A 26,158-nucleotide genomic window follows, 5' to 3' on the forward strand; every position below is an offset into this window, starting at 1 on the left:
GGGGTCCTTCCTTCACATCCACCCCTGCAACTGCCAAAGGAAGAGAGTTTTTTCTCTTTAAAACTGATGTTACCATTTCGGAGGAAAGAGAGCATTCGATGCTTCAAAGCGGCTTCAAGGAAGAGGGAGGGGCACTTCCTTAATCTGACATTTGAAGGGCCTCACCCAGTGCAGGGCACCTCACCCCTGAGGGGCTGGCAGGGGGGAGCTGCCCGGCTGCTGCACGTGCAGGCTGAGAAGCACCATGAAAACCCAGGTTAGAACCACCCGCTGGCCCGGCCACTCTGGCTGCCAGCCAGGATGACAGGGCAGGGGCTGGGCTGGCTCTTGGGTTACCTGCTCTTTGGGTATTAGTTCCAGAGGTAAGGAGACACCGCAAGTCATGTTACAGAATAACCCCTCCACCTCCTTTCCTGCCAAAGGTGAGGTCCTTAGTCTGGACCCCTGGTGGTCCTACCCTCAGGGGGCTGGACCCCTGGTGGTCCTACCCTCAGCACCTTGTCCTTTCCAGCCCCAAAGTGTCTGGATGGCCACAGGCTAAAATGAACAGTCTCTAATTTTCAGATAGTTAAGAGACAAAAATCTATTCTGGGCTGCAAGAAAGAATTGGTGTGCTGTGAGGCCGTCTGCTAAAGAAAGGTCACGGCTGTGCTTCCGTAAGCACCTGTGGCACCGCTCTCAGATGGCAGGGCCCCGGGTGGAATGAGACGTGGCTGAGCCTGTATGGGCGACACACAATGATGCACTCCCCAATGGGTTCTCTGAAAATTTTAATTTGTTCTGACAATAAAACAAACACGGTGTAAGGACTTACGCCCTCTGGCTAGGCAAGACATTAGGACCCTTAAGAGAAAGCACCAAGGCAACGGCAGGAGGCGGTGGGATGGACTTGGTGGGAAAGGAATGCACTACACAGATCAACTATGGAGGAAGGGCCCAACGACAAGGGTCAGACAGACTGCCCTAGCCTTGACCTGGTGCTTAAAAAGAGAATCACACCCTTCCCCCAGTTACTAGGGAGAGGTCCGAGGGGAGGGGGCACAGGGTGCTTATTGCTGGCCTCTTCATGGGCCTACAGCATCTGGGAACACTGGAAAAGAATGGAATTTGGCTGGTAGGAGAGCATGAGTGGGAAGAGGAAGTCACACAGTTCTCTGTGTCAATGAGTCAAACCCTGGACTTGAACTTCAGCCCCCAGGGCCAGGATAGCATCTCTTCCTTCTGAAGAGGTCATTGAACTCCCAGGACTGGGAATATCCGCTTTCTGGCTGGTCCGGATCCCTGGTTGGTGTCTCAGAAGCCTTGGAGCAGTAAAGAAAAGTTTCTCTCCGGGAATTTCTTCCCCACCAGCAAGCAGGCAACTCTCCTGGCAGAAAAGTCCTTTACCCAGTCTGCACCCCGGAGGGTGGGAATGTGGCCAGCCCTCAGGGAGGGCCCCGGAGGCTCGCACGTCCATCCCGTGCTGGGAAATGTGCACCTTCTTCAGAGGCTCAGAACTCCCAGTCGTCCACCTCCAGCTCTTCCAGGTTAGTTACTAGGCCGAAGATCCCACTGTGACCCTGAGACTGGCTGCCCTCAAAACTGGTGATGGGGGTGACAGGACGAAGTAACTCAGGCAAAGCCTCTGAGGCTCGTCGCTTGATCTGGGGGAGGAAAAGGGGAGCGAGGGGTGGATCCTGCTGCTCTGGTCCCAGGACATCCTGAGTGAGGAACCATGGCCTGTGACAGATGGGCCTTTGAGTCAAGAGCTTCTCTAAGAGGAAGGAGCAGCGCCTTTAAGGGGCTTCAGAAATGGTCATTTCTCTGATGCGAAGGAAGGAGGAGAGAATACCTAGACCCCAAAGCTAAGGGTGTTGGGGGAGTCAGAACCATAGGCAAGAAAACGGGGAGCCTCAGCGAAGTGCTACTGTACCTGCTTGAAAAAAGAATGGCTCAGGAGGGTGCTGGCACTTGGTCTGCAGAGAAAGGGGAAGAGAGACCAGCATCACCCCTGTGCCCCAGATTCCCAAAGTCCTGCTGCTTATACCTCACCCTCAAGTGCCCTCTGCTTCATCCCTCAGCTCAGCCAGAAAAGCAGCCAGAGCTACTCAGCCTGGCTTCTTAGCAAACCCTCAGGCCGACTCCTCTGGCTGTGGGGGCTTGGACTCCTCCCCGGAACCCAGACCCTTACAGGACAGATGCACCCTCTCAAACCCTTAACCCCCAGAGCCCACCTGCTCCCTGGAAAGCCCAACCCCAGGTCAGCGGAAATACCTTACGTCCGGGTTGCGCTGAAGGCACTGCTCCACAAAGTGGTGGAAGTGGGGGGAGAAGGTACGGTGGTAGGGGTGGGATAGCGAGTCTCCGTTGGAGGTCCGGGGGGTGCCTGTGGCCAGGCTGTCACTCAGGCCAGAGTTGGCCGCTGAGCGCGAGGTGCTCATGGTCAGCTCCTCGGCAGGGATGGTGCTGGTGTCCAGCAGGCAGGGCACCGAGCCATTGAGCTTCTCCAGCAGCATCTGCAGGGGACAGACCGGGACTGGGCTGGAGGCTGGGAGACCTATAGAGTTTCTTCACAAACACTTTTTCCCAAATACACATGGGATTTGGGGGGAGTACAGAAGAGACAGAAGTAGAATAAGTAACTTTTCCAAAGGAATGCTTGGCAGCCACACCCTCGCTCGGCCAAATTTTTGCAGAGGGACAGCAAAAAAGGGTCCCCTTCAACGTGGCTGCAAGGAAGGGGCTCACAGTCTCCTGTTTATAGGCATCAGATCCTCTTTGTAGAGCCCTCACCCTCGGGTGAAGGCAGCAGCCGGCAGACTTTCTTTGAAGCCCAGCCCCAATTTGCCAAGCCCAGGTGGGTCTGATGGGGCCCATTAGCAGCACCTGCAGCGCCACGTCCTGGGCTGGCCCTGTGGCAGGCTACACAGGAGCAGCACACCCAGGAACAGGCCAAGCTTGGACAGCTGTTTGAAAGCCCTCAGACTCAGCGAATGTAAAACCCACCCCATCTTGGGGATCTCTGTCTGAGTCTGTAGATTGCTGTCCAAGCCAGAAATCTGAAAATCTCTCTCAAGCTGCAATAGTATGGTGGCCACTTAGTATATGTGGCTATTTATATTTAAACTAGAGGCCCAGTGCATGAAATTCGTGCATGGGTAGGGTCCCTTAGGCCTGGCCAGCGATCAGGGCCAATCGGGGCCTTCCGGCTGCCAATCAGGGCGTTCTGGCTGCTGGCTGGGGCCTTCCTTCGTTCCGCGCTGCCCCTTGGTGGTCAAGTGCACATCACAGCAAGCGATCAGTCTCCCAGTCAAACTCCCAAGGGGACACTGCATATTAGTCTTTTAGATATATAGATATATATAGATGAATTTAAATATAATTAGGTTTAAAACTCAGTTACTCAATCTGACTGGCCACATTTTAAGTGCTTAATAGCCACAGATGGCTAGTGGTTACCATACTGGACAGTGCAGATATAGGACATTTGGGTCATCTCAGAAAGTTCTATTGGACCAGGCTGTTCTGGATCTGTACCTCTTATTCACCTTAAACAGCCTTTTAACTCTTTCCTGAGCATCTTTCTGTCAGTGTCTTACTTAGGTTTTCTAGATTCCTAACCTAGATTTCTACACCTTCCTGATCTCCCAGATCTAACCTACCTGCTAGAGTGAGCTTCCTCAAATATACTAGCAGGTCTGATGCTATCACTCTGTGCTTAAAAGCCTTCAGTGAGTCTCCACAACCTTTGCAAGAGGCACCAGGTATCCTGACATGGCACACAAAGCCCTTCATGATCTGCCCTAGCTCCTCCTCTAGCCACATCACCCAGCACCCGCGCCCAGGTGCACCTATACTTAGGCCATTTACCACGACTTGCTATTGCCCAGATCCTGTTCTTTCTTGACTCTGGATCTTTGCACATGCTGTTTCCTCAGCCTAATAGAGTTTCCTTCTAGTTCTCATTCTTCAGTTAGTTCCTATTTACCTTCAAGACTCAAGTGTCACCTCCTCCCAGAAGTCTCCCTGGGCCCCTTGCTCTACAGAGTTCCCCTTTGCCATGCTCTAGCTGCCCTTCTCCACAAAGGGCGAACAGGATGTGGGTTCAAGGGAGAGGCTCACTCAGAACTTGTAATGCACCCCCACTCCCTCCCAGTTCTCATGCTCCGGAGACCGGGGCAAACTTTGCCCCAATGACCCAAGACCACTTCTTGGACTTGATAAAGCCTGGCTTGATAGGCCTCTTCTGGGGTCTGCCTCCCAAGGGTTGACTATGCCACTGGCTGGGTACGCCTAGGAGTGGCCAAAGGCAGGTATTTTAAGTGGCATGAACAGAGGTCTGAGAATTCTGAATTAGAAACTGGCCTTCCACGTATATTTATCAAGGTAGGAGGACAACGTATTTTATACATTTATAAATGTGTGAGCTTGATTTACACATTTTAAAGGCACCTGGTCAGTGGGCCTCCTTTTGCACCCGTTCCAGGCCCTGCAGCTGTTAGCAGTGGGCCTGCTCCTGAGCTCCCCTGCCCTGGTCTGCATTTGCACAGCAGTTACCACACAGAAGCAAACAGTTACACAACCACCTCCCTGGGTGCGGCTCTTGAAGGAAAGGCCTGTCTTTTACCCGAGTATCTCTGCCGGCTCCTGAGTGTGTGGGTAATCAACAAGCATCTGTGGGAGGCAGGCAGGCAAGAAGGAAAGCACTGGGGTGCAGCTCACCTGGGTGGCAGGCATATCCTTAAAGGGGACATGGCCGTTGGCCAGCTCACAAGCTGTGATTCCCACGCTGTAGATGTCGGACTTGGCATCATAACCCTGCAGATTCTAAGTCAGGAGGAAAAGGCCACACATCACTCCATTTGTAGCCTTGGTCATTATTCCTTGAGAAAGAACGGGGTGGAGCTATCACTGAGGAGAGGGAAAGAATGCTTCTCCCCAAACCAGGGCCAGCTGCGATGACTCCTTGCCTACACCACGAAGAGCAGCTGCTAGTTGAGAAGGAAGGACTGTTTGAAATAAGCAGCAGGAAACGGAGCCCCAGGCTCCAGCTTAGTACAGGGATGGAGAGAGTACCAAATGCTCACTTCCCACAAGATGCGGAGATCTCTGAAGGGAATGGAAATGGCGTCAAGCCGTTTAGGACCCCACAGAGGGGCACCTACTCCATCTGCCAGGGGCACATCATTGCCCTGCGAGGGGCCTTCCAGGTCTACCTGCCGACAGGAGAGCCTCCCTCCAGGAGCCCGTACTGCGCTCGGAGGGAGGCAGAGAGCTCCCCCTCCCAGCTCCGGGGGACCCAGTACAGACCTGCTGGAGGACCTCCGGGCTGAGCCAAGGCAGAACCTTGATACTGTACTTGGGGAAATCGTGGACCACCCGCTGCCGCTGCCCGTGGCTGATCATGCTGAGGTTGCTGCGTAAACCAGACAGGTAGACCTTCCCATCCATGGAGATCAGAATGTGGCTGGCTTTGACACTCCTGTGGGGGTGTGGGGTGGCAGGTGGCGGGAGGAGGGTGTCACAGGACAGCAGGAGCCCCTCACACCTTTGGTCTTTACACACTAGATCCAGTCAGCTCTCGCCCCGGCAGCGTGTGTGTGTGTGTGTGTGTGTGTGTATTATACCTGTATATACATATTATATACAAATACCTATTTTTGTGAAGTTTACAACATTCCCCCAAAAGAAAAAATAAGCCTGACCCCACTTACATATCACCAACTTTTTGTTAAAGTTCTCTTATGCTCACAGACCACTGCTTCCTCCACCACCTACTACTACTGACCTGTTCTTTTCGTTTGTTCTTATAAAGTGTATCACTGTTTTGTTTGCATATATGTTCGGTTTACTGAATGCTACTGTGATATGCATCCCATTCTCAGTGCTGTATTTTTGAGATCCATTCATGCTGCCATCTGGGGTGGGGTCTGACACTTACTCATCCATTCTTCCAGCAGGGGACACTCCCACTGTCTCCCACCATGAAAATGAAGTGATGTTGCATACAGGACCCGATGGGCCCGTGTGAGGTTTCTTTGGCGTGCACACGAGGCAGCACTGATGGTTCTGGTTCCCAGTGACCCTGGCTGGCTGTATCAGGCCGTCATCCACTATACAGACGGGCGAAGTCACCGCCTCACCGCATTGGGCCTCCCTCAGCCTCCAAATATGCCAGTGCCTGGTATGTAGACGCACATCCTCCTGTTTTGCTTTTCTGATTGTTGCTCATATGGCTCTTAGCCTTTAGGCTTCCTCTTTTATAAACCTCATATCCTTCACTCATTTTCCTATTGTTTGGCTATCCTTTTCTTGGTGATTCACAAGATTGCCTTGCTACCTACCAACCTCCTGTGTGTTTTAGACAAAGCTAACATCCTCCATGCTGTCACCTAGAGAACAGGTCTACTTACCGAACAGGTCTTAACTTCATTTAAGGTGTCCTTTATTGGAGAGAAATCTTTAATCTTGGTATAATCAAACTCACCAATTTTTTGTCTTATGTTTTGTGCTTCTAAAACATTTAGAAGTTCTAAATATTTCCTTATGTTTCCTTCTAAGTCTGTAGTTTTATATCAACATAAGGCCTTTAATCCGTCTGAAGGGCTCCTTTGTATGGGGGGGTGAGGTAGGGGTCCCGTTTTATTATCTTCCCTACGGTGAGCCGCTTTCCTGGCACCATCTACTAAGCATTGTCTTCTCCCCAGCCTCTCAGCATAGGGCCGACTCTGGGATGCACACACCAGTTTGGGTGCCCCAAGGAAGAAGGGGGAGAGACAGGTGCAGTGGTCCACCTCAGATGTCCCTCTCACCCAATCAATACTCAGGGCCAAACTGCTCAGTGAAGAGGAAGTCAAGAGCTCCAGCACTGACACGTTGGATGCTCTGCCCACCAGCTCAGAGGCAAGGGCAGAATCCCAAGTCTAGCTTCACTAACTTTAGTCAGCCTTCCAGTGTTTACTTGAGGGCTCCTGGGCACAGATCCCTGCTCCTGTGAAGGGTGAATAGGCTTAAGAATGCACCTGTGTACATATCCCATGTGGTGGATGTAGTCAAGGGCCTTGAGCACCCCCTGCAGGATGTAAGCAATGGCCAGTTCATTCATGCCATCCATGAAGTGAGTACAGATGAGATCCTTTGCAGAACCTGAAGAACAGAATTGTGGGGAGGTGGGAAGGGTAACAGAGAAAAAATACAGCATGTAAGCCAGCTGGCAACAGATTCTTAGAACGCCCCTCTGCGGGGAGCCCTTTCCCACTCACCGTATGCCATGAATGGCGTGACAACCCACAGCTCATTGTCTGCAATAAAGGTGGCTCGATAGGGCAGGATATTGGGATGACTGAAGAGTTTAGACACATGAAGCTCCCCCTGCAACCAATGGTAACTGAAGTCAGGATCAAGGGGCACAAGGAATGACACTCAACAGGAAGGTGGCAGCATGAATAAGATGGGTGCTCTTCTGAGAGTCCTGGGAGCAGCAGGAGCCTAAGCAGGTGCCCTCTGGAGTGAGAGAAACCAGATTCTGCTCTCTCTGCCAGCCAATGAGAGGGCCTCCAGAAACAATCCCGCCAACAGGGAGACTGCTGATAACAGTTCCTAACCACGGAGGCGCTGAAAACAAACTGTTGATTGAACATTTCAGAAGCCTAAGCTTAGCTCAACTTCAAGGGCCACGGCACAGAACTCCTCCTCAAGACAGAAAAACAAGAAATGCTTCCTATTGTTAAGGAAAAGGTCATAGGCAAGGGAAGAAAGCATTAAAGAACAAACAACTACTAAACATGGGAAGCTATTTCTCCAGCTAACCTCAGATTGAGAGATCCCTTCCTTAGAAACAGCTATAGAAAGTGTCAGACCTACGAAATTTTAAAATAAATTTGGATTTATTTAAAATAAAAGATGTTTAAAAAAAATGGACAAGAGGACTATAGAAACTAGGGTCCTGGCCTTTGGGATGTGAGCTAAGGCCAGATAGACAGTACCTCCTGCCTGTCCATTGCTCTACAGAATAAGAATCTGGAAGTCCAACATGATCTAGAATAAAGTCAGGTATGTATGTTTTTTTCCCAAATAACTCAGTCAGGACTGACTTTCTGTCACATCCTCAGATCTGCAAAACTGCTCCGAGCCTGTGGAGCAGGATTACAGCACCATTAGATGAGCATGAGTTCAGGAGAACATTGTACACGAAGAAGGGAAGGGGTGCAACTACCTGTACTGAAAATACGCTAACCCAGGCCCTAAATCGAAGGAGTTCTCAGTGCAAGCCTTCATCAGCCAAGGAGAATTCGGTCCCCAGCCAGTTATTAGACCTGTGGTCTCTCCAGTTAAATGAGAGGGTAGCTACTTGCTTCTTCAATAGAAAGGAACCTCAGGCCAATAGGGTGCTAAAAGCAGGAGAGTGGCCTAGCCTCTCTGAATAATAAATAAATGAGGCAGGAAGGAGTCCTTGTAGAAGAGAGGAATATAGATTGGGCTGGGCAGCATTACGGAATCCTCAGTGCCCAATGCCCAAGGTTATTCACTGAGAGCTTCCGTAGCTTATCGGCGTGGTCTACCTTCATTTCCTGCCAGCTGCTTTCAGAAGATAGAGGGAAGAGATGCCTTGTAATTACTACTGGAGCAAAGAGCCCACCCTCCAAGTGTCACATCCACAGTCTTTTTTACCTGCAAGAACGTCACCATCTCATTGGAACAAGCTTCTAAGTTAATCCTTCGTACCGTCACATACTCTCCCGTTGATTTGTACCTTGCTAGATTCACTGTCATCAGGTCCTCAAATCCTTTGCCTAAAAGAACAGAGGAATGCCATAAGTAAGGTGAACAACAGCAAAGGTTTCCTTCTTCCTTCAAGAAACTTGATTTCAAAAGAAAATGCAAGTTAAGACTTGCACTACTGTTACTTTCATGGCTGACAGTTCTTGACTCTTCTCCTAGTACTTCCTTCTCAGCCAACCATTCTGACTGACTCTGGCCCAGGACACCAGAAGCATTCAGTCAAAAAGAAAAAATTATAAGAGCTCCTTTCTTGGGAACATGATCTCTTTTCCCATACTAGGAGAAACAAACCCAAGAAGACACAACAAAGCCAGTTCTGTCACCACAGTCTTCTAAGTAGCTGACAGCCTCAGGCACACATTCATGGCGATGAAGGGAAGCTGCAGCACCCGCCCCCTGGAGCTCCAAGGTCCTGGCAGTCCCTGGACATTACCTATAATGGTGAGCAGCTCATAACACCCTCCCTCCGGCAGAAAGCTACTCATGATCTCCTGCTTGGAGAAGGATGCTATTGACTCTGAGCTCGCTTCATTGGTCTAAAGAAAAAGAAAAATCGGTTAATAAGAGAAAATTGGGGGTGGGATGGGAGTGGGGAGGCAGTAATTCAGACCCACGAGGAGACTGGCATCTAAACAAGCAGAAATTCTGGCTCTGGTGCCAGCACTCTGATGAGGAATGTGAAGTAAAACATCAGGTGTTTGATGTAGCACCATCCACAAATGTGGGTGGGGGACAAGGGCCAGTTCCAGCCAGCTGTTGATTTGCTTGTCCTTACAACAACTGGCGCATTTGCTAAGAACTATAAATTTCTTTTAAAAAATTGTAAAAATGGCCGAAACCGGTTTGGCTCAGTGGATAGAGCGTCGGCCTGCGGACTGAAAGGTCCCAGGTTCGATTCCGGTCTAGGGCATGTACCTGGGTTGCGGGCACATCCCCAGGGGGGATGTGCAGGAGGCGGCTGATCGATGTTTCTCTCTCATCGATGTTTCTGACTCTCTATCTCTCTCCCTTCCTCTCTGTAAAAAATCAATAAAATATATTTAAAAAAATAAAATAAAATAAAAAATTGTAAAAATGTTTTTCAGTTACCGATGACATCCAATATTAGTTTCAGGTACACAGCATGGTAAACACGATGAAATTCCTACTTGGGGGAAGGATTTCTGGATAAAGGACATTTACAGAAGAGAAGGGGGATGGAGAGGTGGGAGGTTCTCTTGAGTTTCCTGTTGCATGAGGGTTCTATTTTTAAGGTCCTGACTATAAGATCCCAAAGATCAAATGCTGAACCTTACTATAGGGAAAATGTGGCCATAAGAAGCCCTTTCTCTAGCAAACCAAGACCTCAGACCAATCAGTCCCTCAGACATTTCCAAGGGAAGCAAGAACACAGCCAACACACTGGGCTGCGGGCGAGAGAGAAAGAGCTGTCAGGTCTCAGCTATCATCCCAGGCAGCAAAAGTGACCTGCTCCTCATTCCTGCCCATTCGCGCTGCAAATGATGCTGGATCCCAGCCATTTAGGATGTGGGCGTCACACCATTGGCCTTCGAGGTACTGAAGGAAAGCGTCCAGCAAAATACATGGCCGACCAGCAGCTCTTCTTTCAGTTTAATAGGCTCAGTTCCTTCTTCCAGACTGAAATGTATTTGTATGACTGGGGGACTGTGTATTTTTCTGAGTATTTTCCTTTCTTTTGGATCCTCTTTCTTTGGATGCGTGTCTAACTGAAATGGAGAGCCTCAGGCCAGCTCAGATTTCGTATGCTGACCTCTAGTCAGGAAAAGGTCTTTGTGAACTACGAAAGGACCTTGGATCAGCACTAACCAGAGGAGTGTGAGCTGAGAATGCTCTAATATGGCAGAACCTCCGTGTTGGGGATCCCTGATGTTTCAAGTGCACCTGGTTTCAAAACAGTTGACACTGCCAATAAAAAAAGAAACTAAGTGGGGTTCTGCCTCCTGTACCACTTACGCTGACAGTAGAGGAGCCTAGTCAAGCAAAATTGAGCTTTGTCAGCAGGTTATTATTCTAACTCAATTTCTACATTCCTAAGATTCATTCCTGTTGTTGTATTTAGCCTTTGATACACCCATGCTGTGTCATGTTCATCTTGGGGACCTAGCTCAGTTTATCCATTCCAATGCTGATGGGCTTTTTGGGTAGTTTTTCAGTTCTGCTACTCTGAACTGTGCTACTAGAAACATTTGAATGTGTCTCCTGTTCATATATGCAAGAGTTCCTCTAAAGCTTGTACCTAGGAGTGGAATTGCTGGGTCACAGAGTATATGCACAATCAACTGCAAGATAATGCCAAATTGTTTTCCAAAAACGGTTATACCAATATATACTCCCACCAGCAATGTATGTATGTTCTTGTTGATCCATCTTTTCCTCCCCAACACTTGTGTTCAGACTTAATTTTTGCCAGTCTCATTGTGGGTTTGATTTACATTTCCTTGATTGCTAAAGAAGTTGAACATCTTTTCATGTATTTATTGGCCATGTGGGTTTTCTCCAAGGTGAAAGTGCCTCTTTCTGTCTCTTGTCCGTTTTTCTACTGAGTTGTTTTAAAGTAAGATTTCCCCAAAGTTTACAAGTCCAATTAAGTTAGCAAATGCAAACATTCTCTCATGGAGAATCACCAGGCATACCTACATATTCAAGGCTCTGAGAAGTCCTGTAGTAAGGAAACTTGTTCAACTTTGTTCAGCCTAACACTTCCCCAAGGTACTTGTCCACAGAACCCTTTTGTGCCTAACATCTGTTAAATGTTGGAAAAGATAATTTGGGAAAGGCTACTTTAAGTAAAACATACGGTGTAACACAAAGACCATAGGCTTAGGAGCCAGCCAGAGGCAGAACTTGAACTCAGGTCTATCACATGTTCTGTGATCCTGGGTAAGTTACTCTACTCTCATGGGATCTCCACTGTCTCATCAGTGGAGTAATTCCCACTTCATAGTGTTGTTGTGACAATGTAATGAGATACAATATGTAAAGAGCCTAGCACCGCCGGGTTTTCAGTAAATGTGAATTCTGTTCTTCTCCTCCCTCTTTGGTGCTGCTTTTTGGGCACTCTCCTGCTCAACAAATAAGGTGGAACAGAGAAAACAGAATCCTAAGCAGAGCCTGATCAACAGTTAAGGTTGGTTTGATTTTGTTTTTTACATTTGTGTTTTACCTGTGTTTTCAAATGTTCTGAAATCAAATTCTAGGATCATGTAATAGCCACTGTAGCTTCTTGAAACTACTTTGTCTTTGGAACAATCTGCAGATACTGGTTACTACATGCTGGGTGCCTCACACAGGTGAGAGAGATAAAAATGGAGTAGCAATTTGAGCAAAAAGCTTAAACCAAGAGCTCTGAAATGATGACTCCCCCTTTATTTAGCATTTACGAGCTGCATGCTAAGTTATTCTTGAAGAATCCCATCTTTTTGCCATTATACCTCTAACCGCCTGCACAGTCTTGCTCTGCAAATCCTGTGTTCTCAAGTATCAATCTACTCAATTAAACCCGCACCACCCGTCAGCATGAATCCAGGGGTTGCTTTCAGACCCAGCTTCCCCCTCTGGCTGTGAGTGCCCATGAGCTGGATCCTCCCCGCTTCTAGGACCTGCCGCCAAAGCACCCTCCGTGACTCTGTTGCTCCATCTTAGGAAACTTGCCCCAGCTGCCCTGCCCCTGCCCCTGCCGTTTTCTCATGGCTGGTTATCCTTCTTACTGAGGTCTCGACTTAAACGTCATTTATTCATTGAAGACTGTCCAGCTAAAGTAAAATAGGCTCCTAGTCACTTAATTATCTTGCTTTCCTTTCTTCATAGTAGGAATTACTGCAGTTTACCTATCGCCTGTCTCTCTACTAGGATGCAGGCTCCATGCGGCACGGACCTGATCGGTCTTGTTCACTGATGTATCATTCCCCAACGCCTACAACAATGCAGGCATTGTCTATGGAGGCCTCAGGCCAGCTCCTATTTCCTATGCTGGTCAAATACAACAATGCTGGAACACACTTAAAAAGTCATTTAAACAAAGTTTAATGAGGAGGTTTTCTGCCCATGATCTCATCATTCCTACCGGCTGAAAAGGAGAGCAGGGTAAAGGTGCCAGCCAGTTCCATTGGAGACAGGCTTCAATATAAGGACCTATACCAGAAATGCCAGCCCTCATATAACACGTTCACTAGGGGCATGTTATAGATCAGAATCTGTACCTGCATGTGAGAAAGTACAGCAGGTCCTCAAAGAACACTGTTTCATTCAACGTTGTTTCGTTATAAAATTGATGAGATGCTGTATGAACTTAACTCTTGTGTTTATCAGTTAGCCTATGGTAATACGCTGTTTCTCTTAAAGTTGCAGAGCCTATTGACAATGTTAAGTGAAGACCTACTGTACTGCATATGTTAGCAGGTAACAATATGGTCTCAACGAGGACAAATCTAGGGCTACTTTGAAGTTCTTCTCTGATCTTCAGGCAAACTCCTTAATGTTTCTCTAATTTGAACGAGACTACAAAGTTCAGCTGGAGTCCTGAGATTAAAATATTTACTACATACATTTTAAATAACTCCCTTTGGAAAACTACAGATAGATACTTTTTTATTACCCGTGTCTCTCTTCCTTGCTAGGAGTGCATATAAAACAACTGCTACGCTAGGCTACACTCTAAAGACACACACTTGTTGAGTCTATGTAGGGGATGATTCATTAAACTACTGATGTGAATAGTTAATAACTTGACAAATATTTCTACTATCTTTGTTGACTATAGAAAACTACTCAATGAATTCTTGGGCAATCTGCAATTGCATGAAATGAACTAGCCTAGTGGTTGCTGTGGTTCCTCGACCACTCTGTCCCCAGCCGACTGGAAACGGCACTGCATTGAGGCTTTCTACTTTGTGGAGGTCCTCTAGGTTTGAGCTCAGAGAAAAACCAGCCTTTACTGAGGAAAACAAAGGCGGTATTTTGAAAGGAGGAGATCTGGTCTGATATTGCCTCATTATGTTGTTTCAGATTTAGAAAAGGTCAAAATTCAGATGAAAAGGATGAAATACTTAGTCCATTTTCTTTAAACACAGCACAGCATAGGTTTATTCGTGTAATGCGTAATCTCAAGTTGCCTAGAGAAAGAAACTGATTCTAGCAAAGCCTAGTCTTAGTTCCCCCATCATGAAAAGCAATTTTTTCATTTTGAAACATTTAAAAAATACATAAGCTACTGATATCCAGAAATGACCATAACATAACTTTGTTTAAAGAGTTCAGAACAAAATACAACAAAGGACACAAAGACAATACTGCTACCAAATGATCACATTCAACCACAGGTTTCACACAGGATAACTTTTTGGTGTAACATCTGCAGCTGTGAAAATAGAAATATTATATATAATTGGCACTGCATTCTGGAAAAATACCCAATTGAGCCTATAGAAAACATGTTTGGTCTCCTGACTGGAAAATATTTGGATCTGAGAGAGAGGTGCGTACTCTTGGCTAGCAGACTAAGTAAGCACAGCCATAGCTTTCCTCAAAATTCCTAGTCAACATCATCATCCTTCACTTGACTGTGGGGCTGCTCGCAAAGGTGCACATGTCTGTCATCTGGAAAGTGTAGGAAGTCGCCCTGGCCGGTGTGGCTCAGTTGGCTGGAGTGTCATTCCGTGCACCTAAAGGTCGCAGGTTTGACTCCCGGTCAGGGTACATGCCTGGATTGCAGGCTTGGCCCCTGGTCGGGGCTCCTGTGAGAGGCAGCCGATCGATGTTTCTCTCTCTCCCTCTCCCTTCCTCTCTTTCTAGAATCAATAAAAATAAATAAATAAATGAATGAAAGAATAGGAAGTCTATTTAGAAAAGGCTTCTTACCCTCTCCCTGATTCACATTATCAAAAATAGCTTAGTATGCTATGTGCATTGTGTGTTATTTCCTTAGGTAAAATAAGCTAGAAGAGTTGGAAGGAGGGCAGGTCTTGTAGCTTTCGCTAATGATAAAAAATGCATTTTCTGTTTTATAGTTTTTAATTTTGGGCTTTGTTTTTCAGGTAGGAGATTTGAGGTCCTGCCTTACAATCTAGACAGAGATCAATGTCATCGCTGTGGACTACCATCTATTATTCATAGGCTAAGTGTGGAAAATGTAATACCACTGGCCACTAAAAGGTAACCACATTTCAGATTGTTGAAACGTTCTCCTTTTCTGGAGGGGTGGCGGGCGACTGGGAGGGCTGGGAAGGGGAGGAGACCTTAATCCCCAGGAGAGAGGCAAAAAGTGCCTGAGATTTTTTTTTTTTTTTCCAGTTTTCAAAGTCTACATCAAAATCTTTCCAGGGTGAAACCTGAATCTCTACAAGGGAAAGGATTACACTTAAAATAAAGCTCAATGACAGATAAGCAGAAACATAAAATGATAAGCCAACAAAACACATGAATTGCCACAAGAAGTCATCTCCATGCAGCAGCCACAGGGGTAGAGCCTAGAAAGTCACTTACTTTTCTCCGAGTGTCACCCGGAGGCTGCTCTGGAGTAGAGAAATGGGTTGTTGGCATTTTGTTTTTTAGTAAAAGACACACCCACATTCAGAACAGCAACTATTGCACTCAGGACTACATTTATTAATAGAAAACACTTAAGAGTCATTACAGCGAAAAGTGCCTGCAGTGCTACATATAAACACACACACACACACACACACACACACACACACACACACACACAGTAAAAATGCTGCAGATAAGATGGGATTTTAAAATGAATTTATGGCTCTTCAAAACTTGACCAGGGAACTATTCTATGGGTATATTTTACTGAGTATAACTCAACTGCTATAATTCTGGTCATACATTGACTTTTCCTCAGCATTCAATGTTACTTTCAATAACCTGGTTTCAGAGTCTAATACTGTGAACAAACAATTCATTATAAAGTTAAAGTGTTAGCTGGCTATTTCCCAAGGAGTGCAGGACGACAAAACAGGTTTTCTAAAAAAAGTTTTAATACAGCAACACGTGTATGTGGGACCATTACCCAATTAGATTCTCTAGTCAGACATTCTATTCTGAATGCAAATAGAGCACAGGCTTTGGAGCCCTCTGCTGCTTTTGGTGAAAACGAAGAAAGCAAAAGACAACTGAAACAACTTTCTCCTCTTAAAGTGGACAAATTATGTATCTGTGCTTTTGATTTTCTCCATTCTGTAAAAGTGATAAAAATAATCAAAGCAAGATTTTTAACTCTAAAATATTGGAATACATTTCCAAATATTTTATATTAGAAATTATATAACATCCAACTGTGCTAGAGGAGAGTGGCTGCAGAGTCAATTAGCCTCAATTTATCAAAATAATATATATATATATATATATATATTTTTTTTTTTTTTTGCCTTGGGCATCAGTTTTCTGGTACACAAATGGCAGGAGCAGTGCTTGCTTAAGACAGTCTGCCAAAGGTGACTAGATTAAAGGAAATCAAACCCAATCTTCCAGAGTAGAGGGCAAATTCCAAGTTGTACAAAACTTGGTAACATAAGTATGTAAGCAATATACAGAAGAATCTCTTCATCCGCCTCAGATGAGAGACCAGGGAACTGTAAAAAGATAGCCAGAGATCCTACACTCAGGATCCTATACTGAAACCAAAATCCATAAATTCAATTCACATACACTGGAATATTTTAAACTAATTGATTATACACTGGATTCCCAATTCAATTTCCATCAATGCCAATGTTTACTTTTTTTTAAAACCATTGTATCCCCATTAATGATGGGAAGAAATTGAGGATAGGACCAGAATGTAGTATTTCTGTTCTGTTAGCCTTTCCTTTATTGTACATCTAATTTTTGTTCTTTATAAGGAACACAAAAATAACTCATCATTTTTCTGAACTCATTTATCTAAAACACAATCCTTTGACAAAGTTGATAAAAAATACTGCTCCAGAAGTATGTTGAGTGGCATTAGGGAAAATAAATTCATAGGTATCACCTAGTAATTAACAAGTTTGAGTTTTCAATTACTTAGGCCTATTCAGGGTATTCTGGATCTGTCACCAAATGCATTCAATCTGATAACCTGTTTCTTTAGCTACAGGTGCCAACGAGAGTATCTTGGTGTTCAGACACAAAGAATGCAGCCCTGCTGCTATTATTTTTATATAAAAGGATTTTATTTACTGTAAATTAAGGTCACAGTTCCCCAAATGGCTCAGTTTGAAAATAGCCAAAGGAAAATGCCTGTGCCTGTTAAACCTCCAAGTTGCAAACCTAAATAACTTCTGAAATCAGCATTTGGGTTTTCCAATAGGAAGTTAATATTTTGTTCTGATGGATCTTTTCCTTGGTTCTCTTAAGTCTCATAATTTCTGCCATGAAAAGGTGAGTCAACTAGACTGATCAGTAAAACCAGAACTTGCATACCATTGCTACCTTCATCCTAACTAAAATTTTACTTTTAAAATCTTCAAGGCTAGCAACTTTTAAACACTTATATTTTCCTTTAAGAATATGAATTTCAATTGGACAAATACTTAGGAGAAATACATGTGCCTTTGAGTAAATACTGGCTTTCTAATAATCAAGACAGGCTAATGACAACTGCCAGATTAGTCCTCAAGTTTTTGGGAAACCATGGATTCAAAAGGAGCCAAATAAATATAGCAACTATAGTGTGCACTTTCCCTTAGAATTGTTAATTTCTGTGAATTGATTTAGTCAACAAAAGAGCAGTGAGATTTATCCTGAAGTGATGGCTAAATGCCATACTGTACTTACCTCCAAATAGTTCCAAATCTCTTAAGCCCTCAACAATGAACTTTTCCGAGACCCACCGCTAAAGAGGAAAACCCCAAAGAGAATTAGTATTTCTTCCAAACCACAAAAAATTAGCTCTCAGCCGTTAGAGAGACAAACAAAACACAACTACAAAAACAGAATCATGCATTACAGTTAAGATACATTTCTATGGAAAAGTTTTGAAAAGAATCTTGAATTTAACAGCAGAAAACAATAGATGAATTCCTTTCTCTATTCCTCTTTGCCTAATTTGATGAATTATTCTTAAATCTGGCAAACTGAGAAGAACCCAGTACTGGCCCTGATAATGAAGAATGTTTTTCTCCTTTCTACATGTAAAACAACCTTTTGGCTCCATCTTACTCATTCCATGGCTACTTATTACAGATTCTCAGGCCAATTTGAAAATTACTAGAATTCACAATATAGAAAATAGGGATGAAACAGAAGTTTTTCACAAGCCTCTAATAGTTTGTAAAAGAAAATTACTAGCTGCATATCCTTCATCCAGTAGGATCTCTAAAGTCATTGCTGCTAACATTTGCTACCAAATGCTACTTTTACAAGGACGGAACTAACATGATCAATCTATGGTTCACTTTACTGGCCTATTTCAACCGAGTATTGGGTTTCCACATACTGATCAGTGGTCTGGTTTCACCTGTATCAGAGTGGGCTGAAATAGAAAAGAAGCTCACATTTAAAAGCAATGGAATCAAGGTTGTATTTCACATAAGGACTGGTGTTAAAGTTTGGCTTGGACACATTCTTTCCACTGGGCAGAGTTCTGGCTAAGGAGAGAATCTGTTTTTCCTCTCAGCTGACAGTGAAGTTTACTCTTTACAATGTAAATTGTTCTTATATATATAAACATAAGAAAAAAGATTAAGCAACATTCAGAAATAAGCTGCATAATACGAATTATAATTTGGAACTATAACATCATTCTCTCCCCTTCTCCAAATTAAATTTTTTTCCAAATTAAAAAACACAACACTATCAATTAAAAAACACTTGATATAAAAAAATCACATGCACTGTGCCACAAGATAGTAAAAATAAACAATCACTTTAATATTTAAAGAAAGTGATATATTCATCATGTATCATAGCATTTATACATTGTTGCAAGATTTTAAAATAATTACTATTGCATTCAGAAATTAAATACTTGATAAAAAATAAAATATACTCTTTTATGAAATCATGGTAGCTTGTAAAGAGGCTAAATCTAGTATTCATTCTCAAGGTCATTTTAGCTGGTGAAGTTTTTGGGTATAATAAATTTTTTCACGTTAAGAAAGTTTTCAATGAAAACCTTTGATTATATTTAGAAAAAAGTGTTCCAAGGATTACAATTTGATACTGATTTTTCAAACACACAAACTCGCTGAAAATACATAGGAAATGGGCAGATGGTTAGTGGTTACATACCTACACATTCAACTAATTTAATGTTGAATGATGGATATTCACAAAACACACCACCTTGTTTCTTCTCTATCAGACAAGCTGGTGGGTGTATTCTGTGTCTCTGGTCAGCCTCTGCCTGCAAGCTCTGTTCTCCGAGTGGAGGCTGCGATACCCGGTTTACTTCCCACATCCCTCTCTTCTGCATGATTCTGAACCTCATATAACAAACCACCTACAGTACTGCCAAAACACTTTGCTCTTCAGGAAATAAAAACAGTAAAGCCAGAAGAATAGAAACACTCACCCTAATTCGCTCTGGTTTACTTACAAGAAAAGACATGAGTTCCTAATGTGTAGGCCTATTTCAATTTCAAAAATTTAAACCTAAAAGGAAAATAGAAACAGGTGGAGTTAGTCAAATCTCCTTTTGTAGAAATATCTTTTGATTAATAAAAACTTACTGCAACTCTACCATTCAAAGTACTGTACTAAGCCTATAAATTGTAGATTCCAAAGATTTGCTTAGAGAAACTTTCAGTGACAATTGACCTGGATGTACTTTGGCCAAGTACAATCTGAAATACTGCAACTTCTATAAGAAAGAAGTTTATTATATGGTTTTCTTCTTTAATGTTTAAACCTCTCTTGGCTCAATCCCCACTGACTCCTTCCCAGAAATAATTATCTTCTATTCATGTGCCTGTTTAACATCATCATTTTTTAAAATTTTTAATGTTTTTATTAATTTTTTTACAGAGAGAGAGGGTGAGGGCAAGAGAGAGACAGAGAAACATCGATATGAGAACAAAATATTGATTGCCTGCCTCCTTGCATGCCCCCTACCGGGGATCAACCCAGGCATGTGCCTTGATCAGGAATCTAACCAGCAACCTTACTTTCGGTGCATGGGATGAAGCCCAACCAACTGAGCCACATCAGCCAGGACTCATCATCATTCTTCGTGTATATATGGCCATGATTTACCCATTTTAGACATTTATCTTCTAACTTCCTACCATGGTAGATGGGGACTAAGCCTCCTGTGTCACCTTCTTGCACTCCACTTTCCTGCCTTCATTCTTCTGATGCTGGCACAATGTTTGATTAAATCGGTGTCCACGTTTACATGACTGTGACTATGCAAACATGGTTTGCAGCTGGGCAAACAGGTAAAGATGACCATGTCTTCTTTCTTTATAAACATTTAATCATTGCCTCATTTTTTTCACTCTCTTGGTTTTCCATGAAGCTATTAAGTTTTTCCAAATATTTCAACATCTCTGCTATTTGTCTTACCAGTGTATTTTTCCATACACTCAAACTCCCCTGGAGAGTGCCTTCCAGGGCCCTCCATCCTCCTCCTATAATCTGAACCAGCTGCTTTCTAGCCCATCTGCACTTTTATATTTGAAAAGTTCTTGCATTATTTCTTTTTTTATTATTGTTGTTAATCCTCACTCGAGGATATTTTTTTCACTTATTTTTTTTAGAGAGAATGGAAGAGAGGGAGGGCAGGGAGGGAGAAGGGGGGAGAGAGAGAGAGAGACAGAGACAGAAACAGAGACACACACATCTATGTGAGAGAAACACATCAATCGGTTGTCCCCCGTTCAGGGATCAAACCTGCCACCTAGTTATGTGCCCTGACTGGAAACTGAACCTGCCACCTTTTGGTGTATGGGATGACGCTCCAACCACTGAGCAACCCAGCTAGGGCAAAGAGGTGTTTCTCTCACTCTCTCTCCCTTCGACTCTATCTAAAGTCAATGGAAAAATACCTCCAGGTGAGGATTAACAAAAAACAAACAAACAACCTATGGATGCCTGGCCCACCTTTAAAAATTTTAAATCAGGAGGTTGGGGATGCACAAGTAGAAATGGGCAACTCCCTATGGAGCAGAGGTGGATCTGCATGGTTTCATGAAGGGGTGGGGCTTGAGTGAATTCTAAGCATGAAATAGGATTAGCTGTTGTCTGTTGCTTACTCTGTCTTGTCCAGAGGCGTATATATCTCCTAGTTTCTAGAACAGTGCCTACCACATAGCAGGCACACAGTACTATTGAACGACTGACCAAATGTGCCGAGAAGTGTGTCAGCACCTCATGGGGGGCAGTTAGAGAAGTAGAATTCCACATATAGGAGAGCAATGAGTAGGTCTTAAGTGATGCTAGAGTATGGATTTTATTCAGCAGAAGAAAGTCACTGTAGGTTTTGAACAGAAAGGGGACAAACACAAAACTGTGGTCTAAGGTAGTGTCTCTCAAACTTTATTGTACATGCAAATCACTTGAGGATCTTGTTAAAATGCAGATTTTTATTCAGAAGGTCTGGTGGTTCTAACAAGCTCCCAGGTAATGGTAATGTGCTGATCTGTGGACCATTACATCTGAGAAGCTTTGTTCTAAGGAACATATAAGGAATATTAACTTGAAAAGGGATGGGGGGCGGGGGAGGGAGAATGGAGTGTAAAAATAACCGAGAAAGGAATGCCAGTTAGAATACAATTATAGTGGACCATATTTGTGGTGAAAGAGCCTGTGGTAGAGGGAATGTTAAGAAATTGACGGATAGGGGAGAAGAAAAATTAAATGTATTTAGTTAGTAAGGACACCATAAGTTATCTAGCCCATCCTGCACCCTTTGGAGGAATAGCTTTTACAGACTCCTGGATATAAGGTTATCTAGCCTCTGCTTGAAAATGTCCCAGGTCAGAGACTCACTACCTTATCAGGGAGCCCATCCTATCTGTGGACAACTCTGATGACTGATTTTTTGTGTGAGCTCAAGTAATTGGGAAAAGAGTAGTGTGTCAACAAGAAAACAGGAAAGCTCAGAGGTGGAAGTGGTTTTGGTGGAAAGATGAGTTCAACTTTTTAAATCATATTTCAATTGAGAAAAGTTATATATTCCAAGAGGAAATATATAGCATTCAGTTAGAAAAGTTAAGACTGATGCTCAAGAGAGGTTAGAGAAGGCTACGTGGAGTCAAAGTTAGGAGCTAAAGCTATACAAGTGACAGGAACTCACTAAAGGAGAAAATGGTGAGAGAAAAGCAGAAGGCTGGGAAGAGCCTTGGGAAAGTGAGGACATGGCGCTTGAGAGGCAGGGAGGAAATGGAGCCCAAAGGAAAACTTTCAAGATCCTGCTTTCTGCCTGGCTGGTGCGGCTCAGTGATTGAGCATCGACCTATGAGCCAGAAGGTCACGGTTCGATTCCCGATCAGGGTACATGCCCAAGTTGCGGGTTTGCTCCCTAATGTGGGGCGTGCAGGAGGCAGCCAATCAATGATTCTCATCATTGGTGTTTCTATCTCTCTCTCCTCCCTTCCTCTCTGAAATCAATAAAAATATATTTAAAAGAAGAAAGAAAAAATATCCTGCTTTCCCTTCAGATCCACCTTCCTTCCTAGACCTGTCCCTCTCAGTTGTCCGGTGCTATGGGAAGTCCTCCCTCACTCCCCTCCCACCTATGGTAGATGTTTGGCCTCTGTATTATTTAATATGTTTTTATTGATTTTAGAGAGGAAGGGAGAGGGAGAGAGATGGAAACATCAATGCCCCATAATGGGGATCAAGCCAGCAACCTGGGTATGTGCCCTGACCGGGAATCTAACCAGCGACCTCTTGGTGCATGGTTGATGCTCAACCACTGAGCCACACAGGCCAGGCTGGCCTCTGTATTCAACCCTTACACCTATCACACTCTTAATTCCCCTGAGGGTAGTGAATAATCTTGTTCACTGTTGCATTTCCAGGGACTACTGTGCCCAACACATAATATGGGCACTCCCGTATCTGCTAACTTAATAACAGTAAGAATAAAAGCAGCAAACATTTGTGGTGAACTTACTGTGTGCCAGGATCTGTGCTAAAAGCTTCGCAGAGATCAGCTCACAATAAGTATTATCTTCCCTGTTTTATAGATCAGGAAATTAAGGCTCAGAGAGGCTCAACACCCAGAGTCACACAGCCAAGTGGTAAAGGACTGATGAGGTCTGTTCCAATGCCTGTGCCCCAGAAACCTGTCAAGAGATGCCGGGGAGACCTGTCAAGACTGTGTGTGCAAAGGCATAATGATGACTGAGAAGGCACCAACTGATTGGACAATGCTGATGACCAGGCGACAAATGGTATAGCAAGGAGGATTCATTTACCCATCCCTCCCCCCCACCCCCTATATTTGACACTGGTTTTCTAAACTTCCTCCATGTCGGAGGTTACAACTATAAATACGGCATTTGAGCCACAAAACCTCTAAGAAACCTGGTTAAAGGCTGGGGGAACCGATTAACTAGCTCAGCACTGTAACTAATGGCGGGAGAGGCTCCTGGCCGGAGACAGGTAATCGGGTAAGATTCAGGGAGAAGAAAAGGCCCTGGGTGTCCCTAGAACACACCAATCCCTCCATGAAGAGCTGCCTAATGCCGCAGATGCCTACTGGAAGATGGTTCTATTTCAACAGCCGTTGCGACAAGAAAGGGACCGATTCGAACGGTTTCTCCCCTTTGGGGGATACACTTAGGCTGTGTTGGGACGTCTTGGCGGAAGGCTGGGCAGGGAAGTTGGTCGCCCATCTCCCGGGAACTCGGACTATTTTCGTTAGCCACGCCCCTTCCTCGCACTCCCTTCCATACCCCCGCCCGCGGTCTCCACCCCAAACCTACCGCGGACACTGCACATACTAGCAAAACAAGACGCTGGGGAGCTCTTTGTTTTCGCTAATTCGGGGAGTCACCCGAACCTCTGTGCTTCCAGCGTCTCGACCCGCTGCCTGTCCAGCCTGGGAAGATGGGGATGAGGGCGAGGGGGCGGAGAGGCAGGATCTGCCGTCTCTGGGCTCGAGGAGGACACACTGAACCTGGGCCCCGAGTTCGCCACCTGTACGTCAGGGGGGGACGAGGGGGCGGGAAGGCAGGCGCTCGCCTCTCCCGCCCGGTAACTCCGCTCCGGTGTCGCCCCGCCAGGCCCAAGCCTATGCTGCTCTCGGGATGCAACGGCTCACGGAGGGAATGGAGTTGGACTCGCTGAGAGGGGGCCCGGGATGGCCGATCGGACGAAGGCCCGCCCGGAGGAGATGGGGTCGGAGGCAGGGAGAGGATGGACGGATGATCCCTGGACCGCACCAGACGGCCGGCCAGCCCGGTACCTGGTCCTGGAGTTAGCGAGCCGTCCCGATCGCGCCTCAGCTCCGCCTCCTTAGTTTATGGCCTCGCCGCCGCCTGGCCGGTTGCTGGGAGGGAGGGACGCTACGTGCCATGCGCAGTCGAGGGGCCCGGGCAGAGCTGGAGCGCCCCGCCACGCCCCGCCACGCCCCGCCCCGCGCGGGGGAAGCCCCGCCCTCCCCGCTCGGCCCACGCGGGTCGGAAGCTCCGCCTGGTTCCCCGGTCGCTCGCTCGGGCCGCCCCCACCGGCTCTCGGTGCGAGTCATCTCCTTCCGCGCAGACGTGCGGGAGGGCACTCCGTCTCCAACGAAGGGACCCGTTTCCCAGGTGCGTGGAAGCCACAAAGACCGAGCCTTTGGGGTCGGAAAAGGGCTCCCCAGAACCTCTTGCCGCCACAGCAGGAAGGAAGTGGGATGGTTTCAATAATGAAGAGTTGGGAGGACTAGACTGCTGACTGGGCTACTTTGAGAATTTTACTTCCGAGTGGTGGGACTTAAATGGGACCACCTGCCCTACACTTTAGAGAGAGGAAAGGGAAGGGAGACACACCTGTTCCACTTATGGATGCACTCATTGGTTGATTCTTGTAGGTGCCTGACCCGGATGGAAGCGACAACCTGCCTGGGGGTCCACACTCTAACCAAATGAGCACCCAACCAGGGCACACTTCTTTATATATATATAAATAGATATATATAGATATATAGGTATATAGATATAGATAGATATAGATATAGATAGATATAGATAGATTTGATTTTTTACAGAGAGGAAGGAGAGGGATAGAGAGTTAGAAACATCGATGAGAGAGAAACATCGATCAGCTGCCTCCTGCACACCCCCCACTGGGGATGTGCCTGCAACCAAGGTACATGCCCTTGACCGGAATCGAACCTGGGACCCTTGAGTCCGCAGGCCGAGGCTCTATCCACTGAGCCAAACCGGTTAGTGCCAGGGCACACTTTAAAAATATTTTTATTGATTTCAGAGAGGAAGGGAGAGAGAGAGAAACATCAATGATGAGAGAGAATCATTGAGGGCTGCCTCCTGCACGCCCCCTACTGGGGATCAGCCCGCAACCCAGTCATGTATGTGCCCTTGGCAGGAATGGAACCCGGGGACCCTTCAGACTGCAGGCTGACGCTCTATCCACTGAGCCATACCGGCTAGGGCGAGGGCACACCTTTTAAAAAAAGACATCGCAAATGCCCCCTCACTTTGGCCTCTAGGGTAACAAGCTGACAAGTTGCAAAGGGAAACCCACACTTTCTATGCTTCAGGTTACTTATCTGTAAAAGGAAAACAGCTCAACTAATGGGACTATCATTTTCTTTTTTATTCCCTTGATTTTTTTTCCATTTTTTTCTTTTATTTATTTTTTAATGCTTAAAGTATTACAAAGGGTATTACATATGTGTCCATTTCCCCCCCCCACCCTAGACAGTCCCCTAGCCTCCCCTATCCCCCAGTGTCCTATGTCCATTTGTTATGCTTATATGCATGCATACAAGTCCTTTGGTTGATCTCTTACCCCCTACCTCCTGCCCCCCAACCCTCCCAGGCCTTCCTGCTGCAGTTTGACAATCTGTTTGAGGCAGCTCTGCCTCTGTATCTATTATTGTTCAAAAGTTTATAATGGTCTCTATTATCCACGAATGAGTGAGATCATGTGGTATTTTTCCTTCATTGACTGGCTTATTTCACTTAGCATAATGCTCTCCAGTTCCATCCATGCTGTTGCAAATGGTAAGAGTTCCTTCCTTTTTAGAGCAGCATAGTATTCCATCGTGTAGATGTACCACCGTTTTCTAATCCATTCATCTACTGATGGGCACTTAGGCTGTTTCCAGATCTTAGCTATGGTGAATTGTGCTGCTATGAACATAGGGGTGCATATATCCTTTCTGATTGGTGTTTCTGGTTTCTTGGGATATATTCCTAGAAGTGGGATCACAGGGTCAAATGGGAGTTCCATTTTCAGTTTTTTGAGGAAACTCCATACTGTCTTCCATAGTGGC

At 45.4% G+C, this 26,158-nt stretch overlaps 1 protein-coding gene across 11 annotated transcripts; it reads right to left on the reverse strand.

The window, feature by feature from the left end:
* Positions 1 to 753: 753 nt before the first annotated feature.
* STRADA (STE20 related adaptor alpha) lies at positions 754 to 24,246 on the reverse strand. Of its 11 annotated transcripts, none has more exons than XM_059669922.1 (13): positions 24,125 to 24,221; positions 19,283 to 19,362; positions 17,545 to 17,602; positions 15,262 to 15,290; positions 9,194 to 9,296; positions 8,650 to 8,771; positions 7,242 to 7,350; positions 7,002 to 7,125; positions 5,290 to 5,461; positions 4,702 to 4,806; positions 2,254 to 2,495; positions 1,913 to 1,955; positions 754 to 1,643 (listed from the first exon to the last, which is right to left on the reverse strand). In XM_059669922.1, the coding sequence occupies exons 2-13, from the start codon at positions 19,316 to 19,318 to the stop codon at positions 1,491 to 1,493; spliced, it is 1,296 nt and encodes a 431-aa protein (XP_059525905.1). In that variant the 5' UTR covers positions 19,319 to 19,362; positions 24,125 to 24,221; the 3' UTR covers positions 754 to 1,490. The 11 variants fall into 11 exon arrangements, with proteins under 11 accessions (XP_059525905.1, XP_059525907.1, XP_059525906.1 ...); XM_059669924.1 differs by having other exon boundaries at positions 19,307 to 19,362; positions 24,125 to 24,218; XM_059669923.1 differs by lacking the exon at positions 24,125 to 24,221 and adding an exon at positions 22,829 to 22,966 and having other exon boundaries at positions 19,307 to 19,362.
* Positions 24,247 to 26,158: the final 1,912 nt, after the last annotated feature.

The sequence above is a fragment of the Myotis daubentonii genome, chromosome 16 (genome assembly GCF_963259705.1).
Source record: "Myotis daubentonii chromosome 16, mMyoDau2.1, whole genome shotgun sequence".
NCBI classification, from domain to species: domain Eukaryota; kingdom Metazoa; phylum Chordata; class Mammalia; order Chiroptera; family Vespertilionidae; genus Myotis; species Myotis daubentonii.